Raw genomic sequence first — 24,325 nt, forward strand, 5'->3', positions numbered from 1 at the left:
GATCGCATCGAGAGACCTGAAGTTTGTAATGTCTTGAGGAGATCACCAGTTAGCATCCCACAGAAAATAGATGTCCTGGGCCCTTTGCTGTTGGCAGGGTCTGTGAGCACCTTGTCAGCATTATCTTTGTGTGCTGTCTCCGCACTCATCAAGATGTGCCATTTAAAGGAAACTTTTTGGAGACAAAAAATGTCTTTATGGAGGTGGGCAACTTGCAGGCAGCCTAGGGAACATTCCGTCTTCTTCATGGCTCTCTCCTCTCCAGGCCAGCCCGGCAGCACTGAGATGCTGAACAATAGAGGCTGCTGCTCATAAACTGTAACCTTGAACTTGAGCCATGACTGAGATCCCTAGCCAGGCCTCAGTATTCCCTCCTTGGTTAAATGAGAGTGTTGGTTAAAGTAACCCTGAGAATCCCTCCGGCACAATTTCCAGTTCTTTAGGGGGAAAAGGTGGGCTTGTATAAGGTGAGCCTTCAGCCTTCATAGGATGGGCTGCAACAAATGAGCTCACTCAGCTCAGTACAGGAGGGTCACGTTAAACTTGTGGTTACCTGAGATTAGTTAATTATGTTAGTTAATATTATCATCTGTGGCAGACAGGGCCTGCCTCCCTGCATGAGCCCCTGCTTTTGAGCGTGGGCTGGCCTAGCGACTTGGTTGTAATGAATTGAACCTGGTAAAAGTGATGGGCAGTCACTTCTATTATCATGTTACATGAGATCGTAACTTCCGTTTCCTAGCAAACCCTCTTTCTTGCCGCCTCTGATGAACAAGTTTCCACGTTATGAGCTGCCACGTTGGAGAGGCCCACGTGTCAAGGAACAGGTGGCCTCTGGTTGACAGCCAGGAAGGAACAGGTGCCCTCAGTCCCTCAGTCCACAGCCACCTAAGTGAGCGGGGAAGCACATCCTGCCTGACCTGAGTCTTCAGATGAGACTCCAGCCCCAGCCAACACTTTGATTGCAGCTTTTGAGAGATGTTGAGCAGAAGGTCCAGCTTAGCTGTGCCCAGATTCCTGACCAACAGAAACTGTGAGATAAATCATGTGTCTTGTTTCAAGGTGCTGCATTCGTGGTGATTTGTCACATAGCAGTAGATGGCTATTACACCGTCTCTTTGAATTTGTTGAAAAAATTACATTCACTGTAGACATTCTTACTCATAGCAGATTGAAGTGTTTTAGCTAAATGAATGTATGCATTATTGTGTCTTAACACTAAGAACCATATAGGCATTATCCAGAGCTTTGTGTCAAATGTTTCAAAAGATTACAATCTGGTTTTAGCACCATCAGGGTCAGAAATGAGATCTTAATTTAAGCAACTCACTTTATTCTTTAATCCATTCATTCAAAATACTTAGTTTATCTCAAAAATTTGACCTTGGTCTTATCATAGTTGTCAATTAGAGTCCCTGACTGCATTCTTGTATCAAATTTGGACAAAGGAAAATTACCTCTCTGTTGTGCTTTTGAAAACACACATTTGTGTATGCTGCACACACACAGTTGCTAGCAGGTGCCTTCACTGTATGTCATGATGTCATGTGAAAATCTAAAGTGTTAGAACTCACTAATTAGTAATGAATTCCCTGAGTAAGTTCTTACCTGGAATCTTGGAATTCTTACCAAGAAAACTGAATTGATTTTGAAAGGTGATTTAAAGGGAGTTGATTAGACAGTAATGGATAAGACCAAGAAATGTTTAGGACCAAATACCTGAGCTGGACATAGGCAGGACGTCAGAATGAATAGGAAAATATGCAAAACAAAATGAAACAAAAAACACAGCCACTAACAACAGCAAAACCCCTCCCAGACGTTGTTTCAATTTAGGGAAACAATCACTTTACATCTGTTTGATATAAAACACATTTAAACAGGTCCTTGATTAGTTGCATGCCAGTACTTCTCACACTTGGATTTGCATAAAGTCACCTGGGAATTTGTTAAAGTGCAGCTTCTGACTCAGTAGGTCTGGGGCGGGCTTCCTAAGCTCGCAGGTGATGGTGATGTTGCTGGTCCGTTGCCACACCTTGAGGACTGAGGTGGAGGCCCAGCCCAGCCCCCTGTGCCCAAGTACGGCCTGCATAATGCTGCTCTCTCGTCATCCTCACCTTCTCCCTCAGCCTCCATTTCCAGGTACTTCTGCTCCAAATGGGTTGTCAGTCACTTACCAGGCTGTCTCACCTTTAGGCTCTTTGACTAGGAAAATTAAAAACAAAACAAAACAACAAGCAATAAGCCACCAGACCCTTAAGTGGTTTTTAAATGCCCTGATTGTGTATCAGGTTGCTTTAGGGATGGTCCTTACCACATCTAGACTTCCACAGTTAGAGCTGCCAGAACAGTGCTTTCCGGAGTCTAAAGAGAGAAGCTGGGGCCAGACATTTGCTCTGCCCCGGAAGGGAGGCATCATCGTAAGCATTCTCAGGCCCTTGTAGGTGTCAGTCGGCTAATACCTATGCCCTGTCCTTGGGGTAATTCTGGACTTCGGTGAAATAATCTAATGCAAATGTTTTTAAGAATTCGCTTTCCTAATATAAAAGTCTGCCCTTCTGAGGGGTGGGGGAGGTATAAGTTTACAAAAGATCCCTCCATCTAGTACTAAGTCTTACCAGCCTTCAAATATCTTAAATTCAGCCTTGATTAAAATTAAGATGAGGCCAAACACCACAGACTTCTGTAGCAGGAACTTTAAGAGGCTCCAGGTGCTTTTGAGAACACAGAACCCTGAGTCAGCAGGTTGCCTTTATTAGATGGATAAGGTAGATGGAACAGTGACATGGAGCTGTCATTCATTTTAGGTCAAATCTGTTTATTTTGTACCTTGTCATCATAAAATTGAGATTCTTTCTGAGATTTTACTTAGTAAACCAGTAAAAATGAAAGATTTAATACCTCCAAGGACAACTTTTCGAGACTATGACTATTTGTGATAGGCAACTATAACTGTTAAAAGGTTCACTGTAGAAAACCTTCTAAATTCTGGTTGTTGTAGCAGATTGATTTATGCCCCATCTTTGGGGTGACAGTCATCTCCCTGATTAATTTAGCCAGTTTAAACAGCTTTGCAAACTGCCTCAGAAACATAGCTAAAAGCATTCATCAGTGCAAAATGGGTATTATTAAAGTAAAATAAATGAACAGTGCCAACAATTAACTTTAAAACTCAAATCAGAATCTCAGTTTTTTTCATGACACCAACCTTGAGCTCTTGAAGAAGTTTTGCTGACTCCTTCCTGGCCCTTTATCTTTAAGTCGGGTCTGTGTAACAAATTGCCCAGAAACTTGGCAGCTTGAGAAAACTAATGTGCATTATCTATCTCCCAGTTCCATCAGGAATCTGGGTGCAGCCTAGCTGGGTCCTTCTGCTGCAGGGCCTCATGAGGGTTCCGTCAAGGTGTCACCTGGGGTGTGGTCTCATCCAAAAGCTCACCTAGGGCGAATCCTCTTCCAAGTTTACTCCCATGCTTGTTGGCAGAATTTGGTTTCTTTCAGGTTGTTGCATGGGGGGGCGGGGGGCTCTGTTCTTCACAGGCTGTTGGCCAGAGCCCTCCCTCAGTTCCTTGCCATGTTGGCCTTTCCAGGAGGCTACTCATCATGACAGCCTGTTCCCTCCAGGAGAAGGGCTCCGAGAGAGAGTGAGGGAGAGTGAGCAAGGTGAAAGTCAGGGTCTTTTTTTTAGCCTTCTCTCTCTCTTTTTTCAAAACCACTGTATTGAGATATGATGACATGAAATGCTGTACATATATAATGTGTACAACTCAGTGAGTTTGGGGATAAGTACAGACCTGTGAAACCATCACTACCATCAACATCTATCATAAACATCCATCTCCTCCTAAAGTTTCTTCCCGCCCCCTTTATTGTTGTTGTTGTTTGTGTGTGTGTGTGTGTGTGTGATAGGAACACTTAAGATCTACCTTCTTAGCAAATTTTAAGTGTCCAATACAGTATTGTTAGCTATAGGCACCATCCTGTATAGTAGATCTCCAGCACTTATCTTGCATAATTGAAACTTTGATCCTCCCCTCCCCATTTCCCCTACCTACCCCCCAGCCCCTGGAAACCATCGTTCTACTGTCTGCTTCTATGAGTTTGACTGTTTGGATTCTGCATACAAGCTGAGGATCAGGCAGTATTTGTCTGTCTGCGACTGGCTTATTGCAGGTAGCTTAGTGTCTCCAGGTTCATCCATTTTGTCCCAAATGGCAGGATTTCCTTTTTTAAAATCTGTTGTATGTATATACCACCTTTTCTTTATCCCTTCATCCACTGAGGAACATTTAGGTTGTTTCCATATCTTGGTCTAGCCAGTCTCTGAAGGCACATCCCATAACTGTATTCTGCTAATTAGAAGCAGTCCAGCCCACACTCGAGGGGAGGGGATCACACAGGATGTGAGTATCAGGACTCAGGGGTCTTGCGGGGGCGTTTTGGAGTCTTTCTGCCGCATGTAGTAAGGGCTCAATGAGTATGAGTCAGATCCGTTGCAGTGCTGGATCGCTGTCCTTGGCACTGAGATGCACACAACGGGGTTTCATTGCAGTCCTTGTTCAGGGTGAGTTTAGGTAGGTTGTGATTTGACTGAACAGCTAGCATTTTAAGCTGTAGTTCAAGAACTGGCAGGTTAACACACATACATAATTTGTTCTGGAAAGTACGGATAGGTAATTTTGTTTGTTTACATGCTTGTCTTCTTAAGTTCTGGAAGAGGAATTAAGGAAAGGAGGCCTAAAGCCTGAGATCCATTCTGAGATGATAGTAAGCTAGGCATGGTGGGTGGGAGGGTGGTCGTGGAATTTTAAAAGCTTATGTGCTACATCTAGATCTCAGCTTAAATGACCCCACCTCAGAGAGGCCTTCCCTGTGCATCCAATTTAAATTAACCATTGCTTTCGCCATAATCCTCGCAGAGCCCTTAGCACCCTCGGCTCTATTCTCTGCGAATTTCCTTGTTTGCTCTCTCTCCCTCTGTGAGAACTAAGCCCCCGAGAGCCAAGACCTCACCTGTCTTGGTCCACTTGTGTGTCATCAGCACCTCGCACGGGGCCCGGCAAACAGTAGGCGTTCGGTAAATACTGAATAAATGAGTGAAGTGAACACAAAGATGTGAAATGACTTCAAGGAGCTTTTGGGAAATTCTAGTATCTTCATGACTTCCAAAGGAAATGCCATTTATTCAGCTCACCTGCAAAATACTTGCATTTGTTAAAGAAAACAGTCTCAAGGTTGTGGGGTAGTTAATTTTGTCCCTGCAGCTGATGGCTGGTGTCCATGAGGCAAGTCACGTCACCTCTCTGGGCTGAGGATAAAATCTGGGCTGATGAGTGGGTGTGTTCAGACTGCTCTGTCCCCAGAACCCACTCAGGCAGAGGAGGCTACGTGTTTTCAACACTGGTCAGCCACTTGTGGTTTTGTTTGAAGAAAGGATTCTGTGGCCAAAGAAAAGTTTGAAACCCACGCACCCACTGATGGGCATTCCAGCTCTGTAAGTGCAGACACTGGTGGCAGTGTTTTGGGCAGATCAGGGTGGAGACCTGTGGCCCTTGAAGCTTTGGCAGAACCAATAGGAAGAGCAGCCTGACAGTTTACCTTCAGGTGACCTAAGTGCTTTCCAAGGACATAAAGAATTAAAGAGTCTCGTCCCCCCAGCCCTCCCCTGCAGCCTCACACCTCACCTGTGCCCACATCATGCTGCCTTGGAAATGTTAGCATCATTTGTTTTTTCCATATTAAGATTTCATTTCTGGCCCCGCCTTTCCCACCAGATAGCCGGAGCTTCTGAGCTCCAAGTTTTTCTGTCACATCCCCTGAAACAGTGCAAATTGTGCCATTAAGCCTGGCGTAAACGATTTGAAAGCACTTCACCTCGTCGTTTAAACATAATACTTCTGACAGCTTTCAATTTGGGGTATTTTTAATTCTAATTAAAAAACTATTGAACATTAATAGCCTCTATATAGCGTGCCGTGGTGCCTCTGTGCTCCATTTTGGCCATCTGGCTTTTAGACAGACAGCTTGGTTGCATAGCTGTTAACGGCCCATGTGGTTTTTCCCTGGCCTTTGGGAATCACCAGGTCCAGGCATAATTAGTATAAATCAAAATCCTCTGGCTGATGACAGGAAAATGGTGTGTTTGAACAGCAGCTTATTAAAATGACCTACTTAATTTAAGAAAAATATTGTATCCACTCGCAGGGTAACCTGGGTGCTTTCCCTGACAGATTTTATAATATTTCTTCCTTCCTCCCTCCCTTCCTTCCTTTCATTCATTCTTTTTTTTTTTTTTTTTAATTAAAGAAAAGGAAAGGGAATGGAAAGGCCCGTTCTACTTCATCCAAGGTGCAGACCCACAGTTCGGACTGATGAAGGCCTGGTCCACTGGGGACTGTGACAGCGGCGGCGACGAGTGGAAGCAGGAGATCCGTCTGACTGAGCAGGCCGTCCAGGCTATCAACAAGCTGAGCCCCAAGCCCAAGTTCTTTGTTCTGTGCGGGGACCTCGTCCATGCCATGCCCGGTAAGACTGGGGTCGTCATTGTGACCTTGTCTTCTCCCCACAGCCAGAAAAAAATCATTTGTCTTAAAAGACGACTCTATTCAGTAACGGCTCATTCTTTCTCGTCACGACGGTTGCAGTATCATCAAACATCAGAAAATACACGCTCATTTTATTTTTAGAATTTGGCAAGATTAATCACAGTAATTAGGCAGAGCTACAGTTCTCATGGTCTGAGCTTACTATGAAAAATGGAACAGTTTCCTATGTGTCACCTTTCTTCATTTCCAGGGGGCAAACTTGAACTACTTTCAGATCCCATATCCATAAACGTAATCTTCTCCTTTCGTTTCCCTTCTTCTTGTGCTTTTATTTCTCCTGTATTTGTTAGTGCTTTTTCAGTTTCAAATGACAATCTAACTTGAACTAGATTAATTTTTTTTTAAAGTTTGTGTTACCCTATGGGACTGTAAAGTCCAAGGGCAGATTTGGGCTTCGGGTACAGCCGGATCCAGGGGCTCAGAGGTTGCTGTCAGGGCTTGGTCTCTTCCTCGCTCAGCCTTGCTTTCCTCTGGGTTGAATTTATTCTCATGCAGGCTCTTTCCAGGTAGTGGCTCCAGGGAGCTTTAGGTTTATGTCCTTCTTACTGAAACCACAACAGAAAGAAAGTGCCTTATTCTTTTTTTAAAAAATAATTAATTTATTTTTGGCTGCATTGGGTCTTTGTTGCTGTGCACGGGCTTTCTCTAGTTGTGGCGAGTGGGGGCTACTCTTCATTGCAGTGTGCAGGCTTTTCATTGTGGTGGCTTCTCTTGTTGCGGAGCATGGGCTCCAGGCACACGGGCTTCAGTAGTTGTGGCACACGGGCTCAGTAGTAGTGGCTCGCGGGCTCTAGAGTGTAGGCTCAGTAGCTGTGGCCCACGGGCTTAGTTGCTCTGCGGCATGTGAGATCTTCCCAGACCAGGGCTCGAACCCGTGTCTCCTGCATTGGCAGGCGGATTCTTAACCACTGCGCCACCAGGGAAGCCCCTGAAAGTGCCTTATTCTTAGTGGTCCAATCAGAGTTACAGACCAGCACCCATCCAGCTCACATAGCCCCATGAAGCCGGGGTGTGGGGTCAGCTCCCCTGCAGCCAAGTGGTCAGAAGAACAGGATGGTTGCCCTGAAGAAAAGTGAGATAGTAGGAACGGGAACATAACAGGTCCTTTTTAGAACTCGCTTTCTTTATTTATTCCCCTTTCCTTTGATATCCTTCTCTCCCAGGCAAAGATAAAGCCCAGTGAGCAAGTATAAGAAAGTGGAAACCGCCCCTGCCCATCTGGGAGGCAGAGCAGGCACCCAAGACCACTCTTGTCTGTGTCTTGGTCTCTGCTTAGTGGACAGAGATGACCCAAAGACCACTGCGGAAAACACTCTAGCTGCTATGGGTGTTTGTTTTTGGCTAACGTTACCTTGTAAACCAAGACTCTTGAGTCCTGCTATGATTTCTAATGTCTTTAGAAGCCAAGGCACTCTGCAGGAAGCCTGGGTACGTTAATTCCTCCCCTCCAGGACTCACTTGTCTGGTAACCTACCTATCTAGAACAATCCCAGAGTGAACGTGTGAGGATGGAGAAGGGGCTGCTCAGAATGGCTCTCCTTGAAGTCTAGGGAGTATGGCCAGCAGGGAGAACCCTCAGATTCCAAATTTACTGCTTTTCTGTCCAGTGTTTTTCTTTTTTTTTCCTTTGAAAATAGAATATTATGAGACTCACTAGAATTATATAACATGTTCTTGTAGATGTTTACTGACTTGTTCTGAATTATGGTAATGTATTCAGTCATATTTCAAAATAAGGTTTAAAATAAAAGCATTCCATGTGATTACACTGCTTCTTAAATAAAGTGTACTGAACATAAGTAAATTAAAAGATAGAGTTTTTATGATCAGCCCTACCAGTTGGTCAGAAGACCTCGAAAATGTGAACTAGCAAACTTTTGAGAACTTGTTTTATATTCATTGTGACCTGAACAGAATTCTGAAGATTTGGACTGTTTTGTGGGATTGTAACTGACCCAGTGAAAGGATTGTAACTGTTTTGAATATTGTGGTCTTAGGTTTAAACAAAACATTTTGAATCTAGTTACCTTTTTTTTTTGCATTTAATTGCATTTTTTAATATGCAATTAGTGGCTTCCCCCTCATTTAGCTCATATGCAGGGGCAGACATTAGAAAAGTAATTATTTGCTTTGACTGCTTAGCACATTGTTAATTATCAAATGCATATATTAATAGGCAGATAAAATCGGAGAGCATACTTTTAATTCCACCATAAATAATATCTTGGGCCAAGTAGTTTTAAGTTCAAATTGGAGAAAAAGAACTTTACAAGTAATGCTTTTGTTAATGAAAGTCCGAATATGCTTTTCTATTATAAATATCCATCATAATATTCGTTCATCTACAAACATTTATGGTGTGCAAACTAAGTGTCAGTTCCAGATGCTGTGGATACGATAGTTAGAAATGAGAGACCAGCCCTTCCACGGAGCTTAGAGTCTGGTAAGGGAAGTGTAAAACCCAGGATGGTTAAGGGGTGCCGTTGGTGCCAAGGCCTGCAGGAAGAAGCCTGAGAAATGCAGGACAAGGCCCATTTAGTTTTGAAACATATGCAGTTTTCATTCTGCAGGCGTCTTTTGGGTTATCTTGGTATTTTCTTATTTTATAAAGCGTCTCTGTGGGATAAACCACATTATAAGTAGCAAATGAAGACTTGTACAAATACTGAGACCATTGATTTTTAATCCTTCACTCTTGAGCCCAGGATGACTTTCTTCAGTCCTCCTGATGTTGAGGCATCGACCCACTGATGCTGTCCCCAGGAGCCTTATTAGGTTTCGACAATTACATGAGAGGCTGGAATGTGATGATACAGTTAGAGAGCAGGAGAGTCCCTTTAGCCTTTGGAATGGGTTGGTGTGTCTGTCCCTGTTTGGTAGCAAGGGCTATAACCAAACAAAACAGATAAAGCGGGAGGAATTCTTCCCTTGATACAAAGTCTCCTTGAAGAGTTCTTTGTTTACTGACCTCCACTGGGGCAGCTGTTACATGATGTTTCAGTTGATTCAGCCCCAGGAAGTCCTCTGTTATGTAAAGTGAGGCAAGCCTGCGTTAGCATTATTTCAATAGGTGGTGTATTAGTTTCCCATGGCTGCTGTAAACAATTACTATAGACTTAGTGGTCTAAAACAACACATTTATTCTCTTATGGTTCTGGAGGACAGAGTATAAAATGGGTGTGCGGGGCTGCATCCTTTCTGGGAGGTTCCAGCTTCTAGAGGCTGTGCACATGTCCTGGGTCAAGGCCCCTTCCTCTGTCTTCAAAGCCAGCAACATAGCATCTTCTCGCCTCACTGACCTTTGATTCACCCTCTCATATTCTCTTACTCCTATCCTCCTGCTTGCCTCTTATCAACACCCTTGTGATCATGTTGGCCTGTTCAGATAGCCCAGGATAATCTCTTCATCTCAAAATCCTTAACTTTATCACATCTGCAAATTCCCTTTTGCCTTGTAAGGTAACGTATTCATAGATTTGGGGGACTGGTATGTGGACGTCTTTGGGGGACCATTATTCAGCCAACCACAGATTGGCAAAGGATGAATTCGGGGTCTGTTATGTGCCAGGAACTGTGCTGCTAGCTCACTCATTATGGGCTTGAAAAAGTGTCATTGTTATTTCCATTTTCCCAGGGTCACTTAGCTTGTAAGTGGTGGAGTCAGGATCTTACTCAGGTTCGTCTGTTTCCAAACTTAATGCACTTCTGCTGCAGCCTTGCTACTCAAAGGCTGGTCCTCAGAGCTGTATCCAGGAGCTTGTTTGAAGTGTAGGATTTCTGCCCCACCCAGACCTAATGAGACATAATCAGCATCTCAGCAAGATCCGCAGATGAATCTTATGGGCAATTAAGTCTGAGAAGCATTTAATAGACTGATATGCACAGTGCCTGGGTGTTTGGCTTCTCTGTGTACTACGTACCATTTTGTGTGTGTGCAAGTGGTTTGTGAAAATTCACTTTAGCTCTTAAAGATAATGGTGCTCAGCTTCAAAGGGAAATGCTTTAAGTTTGTAGGTTTTTATTTTGCTTTCTAAACAACAGTTTGAATAACTAAAGCCGAATGACCTCTGCTATGCAGGGCTTCCCAAACAGAACCTGACAGAAATATTCAGGAAAGCAGCCACACCTATACGCTTTAAAAGTATCTTTATGCAGAAAGGTCAGGAGGGCTAGCGCTGGTTCTTTGGGTCCTCTCTGTGTGCATGATCCCTTATCTGCCATTCCAAAGTTCACAAAGCTCTGAACACCTAAACGTTTTTTGCTTAAGTTTGGAACTAACTCAGTTGGCAACAAAACTGACCTGAACTGACATGAAGCTATTTATAGTCTCTATTTATCCTACTTAGAACATTCATATATTTTGCTAGTGAAATATTACCGTGTTCCATGATGGGGTGGTGCCTGAGACCCAGCTGGAGGCATTATTTAATACGTGCCCTCTGCCTGGTATTGCTGTTTTTAAGTTTGAAAAACTCCAGATTTCAAACCAGATCTGGCCCAAAGCATTTTGGATAAGAACACATGAATCTGCAGTGTTGACCATTTGGAATTTATAGATGAAGAAACCTTTCATCACCAGAAGCAGAAGGCTCTTCCTTCCTTCCCATTTAATGTCACATCCCCAAGTTCACTTGTGTACACCCATTGCACCGTGGCCACATTTTAGTTTCAAAGTTAAAAATGTTCCCAGGCATCTTATATTTGAATTTTGGGGACCATTCCTGTTGGGACCAAAGTGACTGAATATGAAAATGGAGTTGCGTTCAGAAATCATTCGGACAAATTGAAAGAGAGGGTATGTACACAAAGGTGATGTTTGCTACAGATAAGTGCAGACTAATCAATCCACTTAGGTGGAAAAATCTTCACTTCAGGGTAGAGAAGGACTGGGCTTCTGCAGATATGGCCGCAAAAGGCTGGAGATTAAGGGGATTAGTGGCATGGTGTTTAGGATGGGAGACGCTCTGGGAATGTAAAGCAGAACTGCTGAGTTGTGGTTTTCCTGCAAGACCCAAGCGAGAGCTGAAAGGTTCTATTTCATCTAGTTTGGTAGCCCCTCACCTTAAATTAGATGTGAAGGGCTAGGCCAAGGTCCAGATAAGAGTAGCCCTGGCTAAATGGCCATCAGGCTCTTCCCCACTTAGATTTCTAATTCTATGATGAATGGGTAGAATTGGGAAATAAAGCAAGATGGAATGCTTTGGTACGCTGGGCTTCAGGCAGAGAATAAGCCATTTGTCCTTCTGTGTTCACACAATCCAGGAAGGTTGGTGTTTATTTTTCCCCAGCTGGGCAGGCACAAACATGTGAACGTAATTCTGGTACAAGACAGACTATGATAAGCAAAGCCTCAGAGGCACACTTTTGAAAACCAAAGCCAGGATTAAGGCTGTGGCCAGGAAAAGGCCTTATGTCTGCCCTCCAGCCTCTATGATTCACCTTCCCCCAAGCTGAATTCTAAGTTCCTAAAGGGCAGCGAGTGTGTGTATCTGTGTTGGTGTGTGTTTACATCAAGCGTCCAGCACTGTGGGCATGTGAACGGTGTGAGTGAATGCAGGTCAAGTGAATCACTGTTATGTTTCCCGGGGTCCTTAGCAAGTAGCTGGCACATGGTAGGCCCCCAGTACAAATTTCTGGATTAGATGAGTAATCAATTCATTTATTTAACAAATCTCTGTTGAGTGCTTACTCTGAGCCAGGCACTGTTCCAGATGCCTGTGCTACATAAGTGAATAGAACAGATCAAAACCTGTGCTTGACCTAGAAATAAGGAATAGGGATGCATGGAAACATGAAAGTATTATTTTTTGTCATTCTTATCTTTTGTAGGATTCAAACTCGTGTAGCTATGGATCTGTTTTGTTATTTTATTAGCTTTTTAAATTATACGAGTAATATGTGAATACGTTCTCTTTGTAAAGATTTAAAATCTGTATCTAGAATAAACTGTAACCCCCAACCAGGTCCATCCCTTGGGGTCACCATAGTTAAAAGTATGTGTGTTGGTGAGCAACCTGGTCTTACATAAATGTCATCATTCTGCGCACGCTGTTCTGTGCCTCGCTTTTTCCCCTTGCATCCATCTGGAAAACGCTTTTACGCTGATACACAGAGGTTTATGTCAGGCTTTTAATAACTGCGGTGAGTTCCGTGGGTTGGAATCTCCTAATTGATTAGTCCTCTCTCCTCACCATCACTAGGAGTGAGAATCTAAACAGTACCGCTAGCAGAGGTTCTTCTTGTGTACTCAGGTCAGCTTTTCTTTAGGCTTGAAGTCAAAATGGGTTGGCTGGTTCGGGACCTGCTCTAGCACTTGGAGGGAGTGAACACCAGGCGGTTCGCTCTGCAGTTCCCAGGAGGACCCCTCTCAGGGACTGGCTGCACTTTCCTTCTGTACCATCTCTGCTGTGCAGCAGCATCTCTGCCTGCACTGCCCACCACACCCTAGGTACTCAGAAAGTTTCCACTGAACGGAAACCCTTTTGTCCCTATTAACAGCATCTGTTCCTGTTGTTGTTGTTGTTTTTAAAAGAAGCTCAGTTAACTCATGTTCAATTCCTTGGCTGTATAATTAGCCTTGCATTGTTATTTTTAAGTGCATATTCCAGGCTCCAAGAAATGCCATGATTTAAAGACAATTTACCACACAGCTTAACATACAGAAACATTAAAGGGGGGTTCTGTGGGTGCAAGAAAGTGACCCGCCTTGGTTGAAATATCACCAGGCCCTGGACTGGGCCGGGCTGCTGTCTTCAGCTCTTCCAGCAGGTTGTGTGCGGGCCGAATGTTGAGCCGTGGTGACCCGGAGCAATCAGCCAGCCCCGGGCTTCCGGGCTCCTTCACATGCAGTATAAGCGCTGTTGAAGCATCCAGGCGATCAGGAACAATCAATGCCTCCCTTCTGCTGGGGCTGATTGAAAGTGGTTTGAACTAATTTACCTGATATTACTAATTAGGGAACTGAGCGGTACTTGCAGAGTTGTTTCTTTTTTGTTCTTGTTGTTCATGGAGAGAGGATTTTTTATTGAGATACAGTTGACATACAACATTATATTAGTTTCAGGTGTATAACATAGTGATTCAATATTTGTATATACTGTGAAAGGATCACAGTAAGTCTAGTTACCATCTGTCACAATACATAGTTACAAATTTTTCTTGTGACTTTTTTTTTTAACATCTTTATTGGAGTATAATTGCTTTACAATGGTGTGTTAGTTTCTGCTTTATAACAAAGTGAATCAGCTATACGTATACATATATCCCCATATCTCCTCCCTCTTGCATCTCCCTCCCACCCTCCCTATCCCACCCCTCTAGGTGGTCACAAAGCACCGAGCTGATCTCCCTGTGCTATGCGGCTGCTTCCCACTAGCTATCTGTTTTACATTTGGTAGTGTATATATGTCCATGCCACTGTTTCTGATGTGTGTGGTCTGAAGCAGCACTGCTGGGAGCGGTGATCGCCCTCCTGCCCCCGCCAGCATCTGCCACGTGGCCTCATGGCAGAGGCCCTGTGCCCGCTGCTGGGCATCTCAGCTTGTTCTGTGCCCAGACCCCTGTGGCAGCTTGCTGAAGCCTCTGGACCACCTCTCATAATAATGTTTCTAAATGCATAAAATAAAATGCATGGGGTTTCTCAGAAACCAATTATATTGAAATATAGTCATCAAAATATTTTAAAATTTATTTGATAGAGTAAAATGCATGCCTCTTTGTTGATCTATTGTTATATAATACAGTCTAACAGCAAGGCTAATAACTACTGTATTTTCAAAGTGGTGCTTGAGCTTAAGCAGCGTTGTGAGGTATTGCAACAACTGGAATGGAATATGAAAAATCCTCGTGATTTCTGTTGGTGGACAGAATCACAGGAGCGTGAATACCTCTGTGGCTTTCTGCCTAACTTCATAGTAGAGGGAAATGCTAAATGTCAGTTATAGGTCAGTGAAAATGTAGGCTTTTTCCCCATCTAGGTTCACAGATCCCCGTGGACTCCAGGTTAAGAGCCCTTATCCATGTGCACATGTGGATATACTCTTGTTTGACTAGTCAGAGCTTTCTCTTCATAGTCAATGTATGGATATTATAATTGCCCACAGTATAAACTCAATGGCAGAAACTCTACCTTGAATTAAAGGCTAAAACGCTTCTTAATTGTAGCTAGGAAAATGTGGACCTCTGATTATTCCCTGAAAAGAAATGAGCTGAGTAACAGGAGCTAGTTAACAATTGTCTTTTGTAAATTTATTTACTTTATTTATTTATTTTTGGCTGCGTTGGGACTTCGTTGCTGCGCGCGGGCTTTCTCTAGTGGTGAGCCGGGTCTACTCTTCGTTGCGGTGCGCGGGCTTCTCATTGCAGTAGCTTCTATTGTTGGGGAGCACGGGCTCTAGGCACATGGGCTCAGTAGTTGTGGCTCACGGGCTCTAGAGCGCAGGCTCAGTAATTGTGGCGCACAGGCTTAGTTGCTCCGCGGCATGTGGGATCTTCCCAGACCAGGGCTCGAACACCTGTCCCCTGCATTGGTAGGCGGATTGTTAACCACTGCGCCACCAGAGAAGTCTCTCCTGTGAGTACATTTAAAACTATTAGGCATTCTATCAGTTTCAGCGTCTTGAAGAAATTTCTCCTAGAGCCCTCTGTTTCCTGGCTCATTATTGTCTAAGCCTAACAGCTGTCATATTGGCATTTCCATCCCTGTTCTAGGGACTGACAACCTCTCTCAGGTTGGATCCCCGTTTCTTCGCTTTGTAGCAGACCATGATTGTAGAGGCCATTAGGCAAAGAACCTGTGGCAGTCTGCTCCGCGACCCCGGCCAGCCCTCTGAGTGGCGCAGGCCACTGAGCAGAACAGCTAGGGAGCTCACTTCCACCCCCCCCCCACATCCTGGGGGGTTTCCTGGAGGCGGCAGAGGGATGCTACAGAAGCTTGCAGAGTCCCTGGCAAACCAATACAGTGTAGACAAAACCAGCGTCTTTCTAGCTTGTGCTTAGCTGATTGGAATAGTTACATCTTTCCTTTCGTTGTTTTTGCTCTGAATACTCGTTTTCTGGAATTGGGACATTTCACTTCCTTAATGGGCCTATTATCTGCAACTAAATGAAATAGGAAAAAGAAGCAGGATCCCAAAGGAGTTCAATTACCAGTTAATTGGTCAAGTGATCAGAATGTGAAATGAAAAAAATAATGAGAGGTTAGAAAAGGGAGCATATTTCAGGCCAAAACTGCTGAGGATGCCTATTTTGTAACTTCCATAATTTAGACACTCACCTGCATGTCTGGAATTATGTATCACTCCCTTCAGTTCCTAAACAGTTTATTGGAAAACCATGGTAGATTCTTTTCAATGTATGTTATTTGGGTTGTATAAAAAATGTATTATTCCTTTCTTTATGTATTATTTGGGTGAAATACTGCTGTCATAATCCATAAATATTCTTGTGAAGAGATTTTGTATTGACCTGTAAGGTGGCAGCTTTAGAAATTTCGCTTGGATAATATACTTTCCTTAATCTTTTTTTTCCCAAAAAATATTAAATTTTATATCATACCAAAAGCTCCTATAATGTCAAGCAGTTTATTTTATTAATTGTATCCTAAGTTAGTTCACTGTACAGATTCAACAGTGATTTGCTATAAATGTCTGGGAGCAGCTAGTGTAATAAGTTGTAGCTGTTAGATGCAAAGTTAAATGAATCTTGTTTAATATCATGTATAATTTAAAAACCAGTAGAACCAGATTAAACTTGATCTGCTAGCTATGTGCTGCCGAATCACCACGTGAGTAACGTTTATGCTTGCAAAGATTTAGATCAAATGAAGTTACATGCCTCAATTAATTAGGAAAAGATAATGGAAAGGATTTGAGATGGAAAGGATTATGGCTCCATAAATTCTCTGGGACTAGATGAAAGTAAATGTTTTCAATTGAAGGAGTAAATCATTTTCTTAAGTTCTGCTCAAGGCTGCTTGTGCCACTGTGTCCCTAGCCCTAGTGTTTTCCAGCCAGATGTCCACCTGTTCCATCATCGCTGCTCGTGCCCTTGACTATTGGCAGTTGGAGTTAGGTAATTCGACCCTAATTCATTTACTCATTTGTTTGTCTGGTCAATAATAGCAAATAAATGTGGAGGGTCTGCTTATGTGCCTGACACTGCTTAGCAAGAAACAAGCCCAGTGCCTGTCCTCAGGAAGCTTCCAGTTAGGGAGAGAGGAGGGAAGCAAAAATCTCTATAAATGAAATAAAGCAGTAGCCTTAGTGAGTGATTCCAGGCGTGGTGCGTGGCGCTGTGAGCAGATGCAGGATGCAGCCCTGATCGGTGGGTTAGCGAAGGCTGCCTTGAAACCGGAGTAATATTACGTAGCCCCTGCCCTGCTCATCGTTCAAAAAATCAAATCGAATCAAACAGTACTAAAAGGTATTCAGGAAGATAAAAGTCAGCGTTCCAGCCACCACTGACCTACTTCTTAGAGGAAACCCATGGTTATTAATTTTTCATGAAAAATGGCAGAAAATTGTCAAGCTTATGTACACTTGCATGCAGAGTGTTTTGTAAAAAGTACAAATGGAAGAAAAAAAGACACAGCATCTGTTTATGTCATTTCTATTGTCTTTCTATAGCAGGAGGTATAGACATGCGTCACTCTTTTCAGTGGACAAGATACCAGCCTGTGTTTGAACTGCCCCTGACTGGGGGGCATTTATGTTGTGCCCTGTGTTCTGCGGTGACCAGTGCACCTCTGTATGCACAAGCAGCTGTTAAGGATGTGGCTCTGAAGTCAGCTTGCTCAGATTCACATCCTGGGTCCCTTGTTTACTAACTGGGTAACCTTGGGCAATTTACCTTCTCTCTCAGGAGCTGAGTTTCCTTATCTGTAAAATGCAGATAATGATGATACTGCTTGGTAGGCTTCTCATAAAGCTTAAAGTGCTCAGAACACTGTCTGGCGTTTAATACCGTCCAGTAACTACAATTACTTCCACTAGTTAGGTTTTGTTTTTGTTTTTAGTAAAAGCATTATTGAGATCTAATTCCCATATCATGTAATTCACCCATCTAAGATGTGTAATTCAGTGGCTTTTTGTTTATTCACAGCATTGTGCAGACAACACCACCATCAATTTTAGAACATTTTCATCAACCCAAAAAGAAGCCTTGTTTCATACTATTAACCACTCCTCTCCATACCCCTCCACCCCATCCTCATCCCCAGCCCTAGGCAACCACTAATCTACGTTTTGTGTTTATGGATTTGCCTGTTCTAGACATTTTGTGTAAGTGGAATCATATAATATGGGATCCTTTGTGACTGGCTTCTTTCATTGAGCATGATGTTTTCAGGGTTCATCTGTATTGTAGCAGGTGTCAGTACTTCATTCCTCTTTTATGTCTGAATAATTGTAGGGATAGATTGCATTTCATTTACCTACTTTTACTTTTTGTTGTTATTCTGTGAGATGAATTCTTAGAAATAGACTGTTGAACCAAATGTTAATATTAAGGAAAGTGGAAATTAGGCCTTTGTCCTAATATACGGTCAACTAATATATTTTATTTATTTATTTATTTTTGGCTGCATCGGGTTTTCGTTGCTGTGCGCGGGCTTTCCCTAGCTGCAGCGAGCGGGGGCTACTCTTCGTTGTGGTGCACCGACTTCTCATTGCGGTGGCTTCTCTTGTTGTGGAGCATGGGCTCTAGGTGCGTGGGCTTCAGTAGTTGTGGCACGTGGGCTCAGTAGTTGTGGCTCGCGGGCTCTAGAGCGCAAGCTCAGTAGTTGTGGTACACGGGCTTAGTTGCTCCGTGGCATGTGGAATCTTCCTGGACCAGGGCTCCAGCCCGTGTCCCCTGCATTGGCAGGCGATTCTTAACCACTGCACCTCCAGGGAAATCCTCAACTAATATATTTTAATTTTTATTTTTTGACTGTGACCCGTGGCTTGTGGGATCTTACTGGACCGCCAGGGAAGTCCCTATATTTTAAAATTTTTATTCCATTACTAAATAATATCCCTACCCTGGTCACTAGGTAGAAGGGAGACGATGGGGAGTGGGCCGTCTCCCTACCTTCAGGCAAACCCCAGTTTGCCATCTCAAATAGCTGAGAGCCTATTTTTTTTTATAAGATTCTTAACTCTTCATTTTTTCACAGTTTTTTTGTTGTTGTTGCGGTACGCAGTCCTCTCACTGTTGTAGCCTCTCCCGTTGCAGAGCACAGGCTCTGGACGCGCAGGCTCAGCAGCGATGGCTCACAGGCCCAGCCGCTCCGCGGCATGTGGGATCTTCCCGGCCCAGGACACGAACCCGTGTCCCCTGCATTGGCAGGCAGAGTCTCAACCACTGCGCCACCAGGGAAGCCCCACAGTTTTTATTAAGAATATTTTTGTCTGAAAATAAAACCCAAACTTTTGGGAAATAAAGAGCAAGTTTACTAAGTTTAGTTGAGTATCTGTAGCCGCCTATTATTTCTTATGTAATCACTTCAAAAAACAGTCTTCCTTGATTCCTTCCTTATCGTTAGGTCAACTCAGTGGCCACCAGCAATTGGGAAGGGCGTGTACTCTAAAGAGTAGGGCTCGTGGTAGTGCAGAGCCACTAAGGTAGCTGTATTATGATGAAAGAATAGTGCTTTTATCCCTTTTTCCAGATGAGCAAACTGTCAGGTCAGACAGCTTGCCCAGCTCCGCCTGCTGGGGAGGTGATGCTGGCGCTGAGGTCCATTCAGTAACTCTGAGCCTAGACTCCCTTTACTGGACCCTCAAGGAGTTACACCCGTCCTAGAGTGAGTTCCTTATCTGCTGCCCACCAACAGGCCAAGGCCGCATGAAACTAGGGAGAGAGGTGCTGGAGGGGGAGGACAAGTGTTCCCTCCTTGGGGGAATCTGATGACGGCCCTAGCTGTGCTTTTGGAGCCAAAACTACAAAATCTAAGATGGTCCGTCTCCATATTCCAGATGCAGCTCTGTGCCCGTGTTTCTGTGAGTGGAAACAAGTGCTGCTTAGTCGCAGTTGAGGCCATCCTGCCGGCCCTGGGCCACCGCAGCACTATCAGCTTTAGGTTACTAAGACGATGCTGCCATGAGAATTGCTCCTCTTTGTTTAATAGACCAGGGCAGCGGTACTCAAAGATGTCACATTTTAAAATTCTCCTTGTCGGTAAATTAAAAGTAGTCCCCAGAGTCCCTAATCCAGGGATCTCCAAACACTGGCACATGCTGTGGGAGCTTCGCAACACTTCTGAGCAGAACACAGTTTTGTTATTCTCAGTGACCAGGTCTGCTGCCCCGGGGCCACTGGGCCCCCAACAGCAGAAAAACAGACCATATCATTACAGCAGCCCCCAGACTCCTCTGAAGATGAACGTTGCCATCAGGTCCCAAATCTTAGCATTGCCATCTTAAACTCTGTTCATTCCGAAACATAGAAAATGTTTCTACCTGTGAAAGGCAAATTTAACCATCAGTTATTTAGAAAAGACAGAACAAGGCACTTGCAATGGACATTTGTCCTTTGTCTTGACCTTCCACTACTTTGAACCGCACTTTCCCTCCGGTGTGTGTCTTGGAGGGAGGCAGAAACCACCTGCTGTGACTGAAGCCAGGTGCCCTGTTGCTCTTTCCAGCCTCCCGTGCAGCTAGGACTCAGGCTTGTGACCCCGTCCCAACCACCCAGACCCCCCTGAAGCAGATTTTGAATCTTCAGCTGTTGACACAGAGGGGGCAGGATCTGTCCCGGTGAAGGGGTTGGCAGCTGCGTCTACCTTCAGGGGGCAGCAGTGGGCGGGGTCCCAGCATTATTCACATCCAGCATCACCATCAACTGTGTCAGTGGGCAGCCTGGGAGCGTCTGTGCCCAGGCCAGCGCTTCTCCCTGGAAGCATTTTTTTTTTTTTTTTTCCTGGAAGCATTTTTGAATGTGATTGGAGGTGCTGCCTTCTTAGCCTCGAGACCTGGTTTTCCAGCTCTCTGTAAGACTCCCAGCTACCTGATATCCTTTATAAATTGCTTCTCTATTCAGACTAGCCAGAGTCAGTTGTGTGCAACAAAGAACCTGACTGATGGAAGCTTCCACGGCACCTTCTTCTAGTGCTGCCCAGTTACCACCCTGGGGCAGATTCTGCTCTGTGCTTCTCCCCCTCAGTGTCATCATGTGAAAACCGAACCTACTCTCTTCTTAGAGCTTCCTTCTCATTGTTCCCTCAGTCATAAGGATGTGACCTTTTTGAATTCATTCTTCTTTAAAAAAAAATAATAATTTACTTACTTGGCTGTTCCTGGTCTTCGTTGTGGCATGTGGAATCTTTAGTTGTGGTGTGTGGGCTCTTTTCGTTAAGGAGTGTGGGATCTAGTTCTCTGACCAGGGATCGAACCTGGGCCCCCTGCATTGGGAGTGCGGAGTCTTAACCACTGGACACCACTGGACCACCAGGGAAGTCCCTTGAGCCATCTTTCCCTCCGCACCCAACTCCTGCCCAGTCCTGCCCAGTCCCCCTATAGCCCTGCTCCCCCTCTGTCCTGTCAGCCCCAGACACTCACGCCAGGACTCGTGCAGCTGCCTCCTTGTGTGCTCTCTACAGTGTGGCCCCTCATCAAACGGTCCCATTCATTGCCCACCTGTTCCACCTCTTCTGTGTCATATACTCAGCCTCATCACCCTTGTAGTGTTCTTATCACAAAATGGCCTCAGTCCTGCACCCCACCCTGCAGCATGCCTTCGCAGCTCTCCCATCCGGAGGTGGAGTGTGTTTCCCTTGTTCCTTTCACCTTGTGTCCGCAGAGGTGCTGGTCAAGAGCACAGGCCATGTGACCTTGGCCTCCTCCTCTGTTAAATGAGACTGACAGTGGCACCCACTTGAGAGGCTAGTTGTGGAGATGAGGCGAGATGATGGACGTATTGATACAAGGGCTGGCACAACAGAGGCATTGAATAAACAGTGGCTGAACCACCCCCCGCATTACCCTCGGTCTTCATTATGCTGCCGTCATTGCCATCCTCATCATCACACCTTCTTTTGAGATTCAGCTCCACTTCCTATCTTAGAAGTACCAGTTTTTTAGTGATTCTTTCTGCCTTAAACTCGGTGGTCTGCTTCACTGATGTGGTTTTAAGCTCAGACCATCCTCTGCATCTGTCTGATGTGCCGTGCCATGAAGAGTCTGGGTTTTGGAGTCAGAAGATTTGACTAATTCACACTGTGACTTTGGGTTAGTTACTCAACTGTCTAAGCCTCAGACACTGTAAAACATGCAAAGTGATAGCTGTATCTATGAACAGGTGGGAGGATTAACTGAAATACTGACTGGGAAACATTTCGCACAGTATCTGGCACCTTATAAGCACTCCGTCATTGTAATGACTGTTATGGTGCTTCTTCTTGTATTTTCTCCCAGCTTGTGAACCTCTTGAAGACAGGTTCTCTGCCATTTATCCATTTGTATCCCAGAACCTATCACAGTATCTGACACATGGCAGGTGCTCAAAGCATATAAGCTTTTTGGAAGGAGGGAGACCTGTGTTAAAACTAAGTGTCATTGGGCTTCCCTGGTGGCGCAGTGGTTGAGAGTCCGCCTGCCGATGCAGGGGACACGGGTTCGTGCCCTGGTCCGGGAAGATCCCACATGCCGCGGAGCGGCTGGGCCCGTGAGCCATGGCCGCTGAGCCTGCACGTCCGGAGCCTGTGCTCCGCAACAGGAGAGGCCACAACAGTGAGAGGCCTGCGTACCGCCAAAAAAACAAAACCAAAAAACTAAGTGTCGTTTATGTAGAGAACGGACATGTGGACATGATGTGGGGTGGGGGAAGGGGAGGCTGGGATGAATTGGGAGATTAGGATTGACATATGTACACTACCATGCGTAAAATAGATAGCTAGTGGGAACCTGCTGTAAAGCACAGGAACCTCAGCTTGGTGCTTTGTGACGACCTAGATGGATGGGATGTAGGGGTTGGGAGCGAGGTCCAAGAGGGAGGGGATATAGGTGTACATAGAGCTGATTCACTTCATTGTACAGCAGAAACTAACACAACATTGTAAAGCAATTAAACTCCAATTAAAAAAAAAAAAAGACTAGGTGTCATTTAAGAGCTATTTGGCTGTGGGCAAGGTCGTAGACTTCACTGAGCATCTGCTTCCTTATCTGGAAGCCAGAGGAGATGGTATCTATGTTTCTGGGTTGTTTGGAGGATCAAACAAGGTTGTTAATTACAGGGTCTGTGACAGACCTTGGTGGCAGCAGTAAGAGAGTGATGTCCTCGCTTGTTTTCCTTTATCCTCACTTGATGCCATGCTGGACCATGCAGTAGTACCCCGTCCTTTTTCCTGCAGGAAGTGGAAATGTGAGAAATAGAAAGGGGCTTTGTTTTTTCTTTCTTTGACCTTGCAGCTCTTATTCAGAATATTCTGAAAGCTTACATGGAAAAACAACAGCCAAGAGAGCCCTGTGATGAAAACTGGGTATTTGATCACATGATTCGCCCAAATGACTAGTTCCTCTTCTGCCTTTCCTTGCCATAGATTTTGCTGTGCTTTGAAGCAGCCCTAGCAAGCTACCAAATTTATCTGGAAACATGGTCTTTTCAGCCAAATGCTCTGACACACCACCATCTCCTGTAAATGATGACAGTGTTTTCATCTGGCGTCATCTGACAGCATGCTAGGAGGACTTTTTAAAAGGTTGCCATTAGGACTGGTTTGGTTGATCACTAGGACTGGTTTGATCTCGATGGAATGCAGCTCGTCACCAGTGTAAACTGTTGTTCCTTCACGACATCTCTGCTGCTAAGACCCCCATGTGGAATATCAGTGCCTGGGGTCTGAGGCTCCATCTATAAAATAACCCAAGGCATTAAGTCATGTGGGCCTTTATTTTCTTTTTTGTTTTCATTTTTGAATTCGAATATTTTTTTTAAATTGAGGTATACTTGCATGTAATGTTATATTCATTTTAGGCATACAACATAATGATTTGATACTTGCATGTATCGTGAAGTGATCCCCACAATACGTCTAGTTAACATCCTTCCCCACACATAGTCACACAGTTTTTTTTCTTGTGGTGAGAACTTTTAAGATCGACTCTTTTAACAACTTTCTAATATGCAGTGCGGCATTATTAACTATAATCACCATGCTATACATTACATTCCCGAGAATTATTTACGAGTTTTTGTTTTCAAGCGTGTTCAGGTCCTTCTGTACCATTCAGGTAGGCAGACCCTATAGGCAGACTGCAAAATATGATGCTCTTTTAGCATCCGTGGTGATGTTTGTAGTTGTACGTTAGAGTTCTGTATTGCTCCAATTTAGCGCAGCCAGCCAGGCAGCCAGCCTGGTTTGATGGGGACTATCCCAGTAATAGTACCGAAAAGTCTCCCATCCTGAGAAACCCCTCAGTTCTGGGCAAGCTGAGATGGGTGGTCATCCTCGATGTGTGACAGTAGGGTTCTCCCAGACCTAGATGGTAGTTTATGAAGAAAAACATTTTTCAGGGCATTGTAACTAAAAACTTCAGAAGTGAGACCTGGAAAATGGTTGATCCATGCATTTAATATAAATGTTCACCACTCTATAGGGAAAAGAACCCATCAGGGATATATTTTGGGAGAGCAGCGTAGTTGAGGTCTATAACTTCCATCTCAAGGGTTAAAGTTGTACCCTAAGCTTCCCATAATACCCTTTAATTGCTTACTTTTGTCTGATTTATTTTGTCGATGGCTGG

At 44.4% G+C, this 24,325-nt stretch overlaps 1 protein-coding gene across 3 annotated transcripts in view; it reads left to right on the forward strand.

The window, feature by feature from the left end:
- CPPED1 (calcineurin like phosphoesterase domain containing 1) overlaps positions 1-24,325 on the forward strand; it is a 234,398-nt gene that overhangs the window by 17,681 nt on the left and 192,392 nt on the right. For all 3 annotated transcript variants that reach the window (XM_060284208.2, XM_060284207.2, XM_030883992.3), the window contains exon 2: positions 6,307-6,525. In XM_060284208.2, the coding sequence (XP_060140191.1) occupies positions 6,307-6,525 (219 nt within the window). The remainder of the gene's footprint in view (positions 1-6,306; positions 6,526-24,325) is intronic.

Source organism: Globicephala melas, chromosome 15, assembly GCF_963455315.2.
Source record: "Globicephala melas chromosome 15, mGloMel1.2, whole genome shotgun sequence".
Taxonomy (NCBI): Eukaryota; Metazoa; Chordata; class Mammalia; order Artiodactyla; family Delphinidae; genus Globicephala; species Globicephala melas.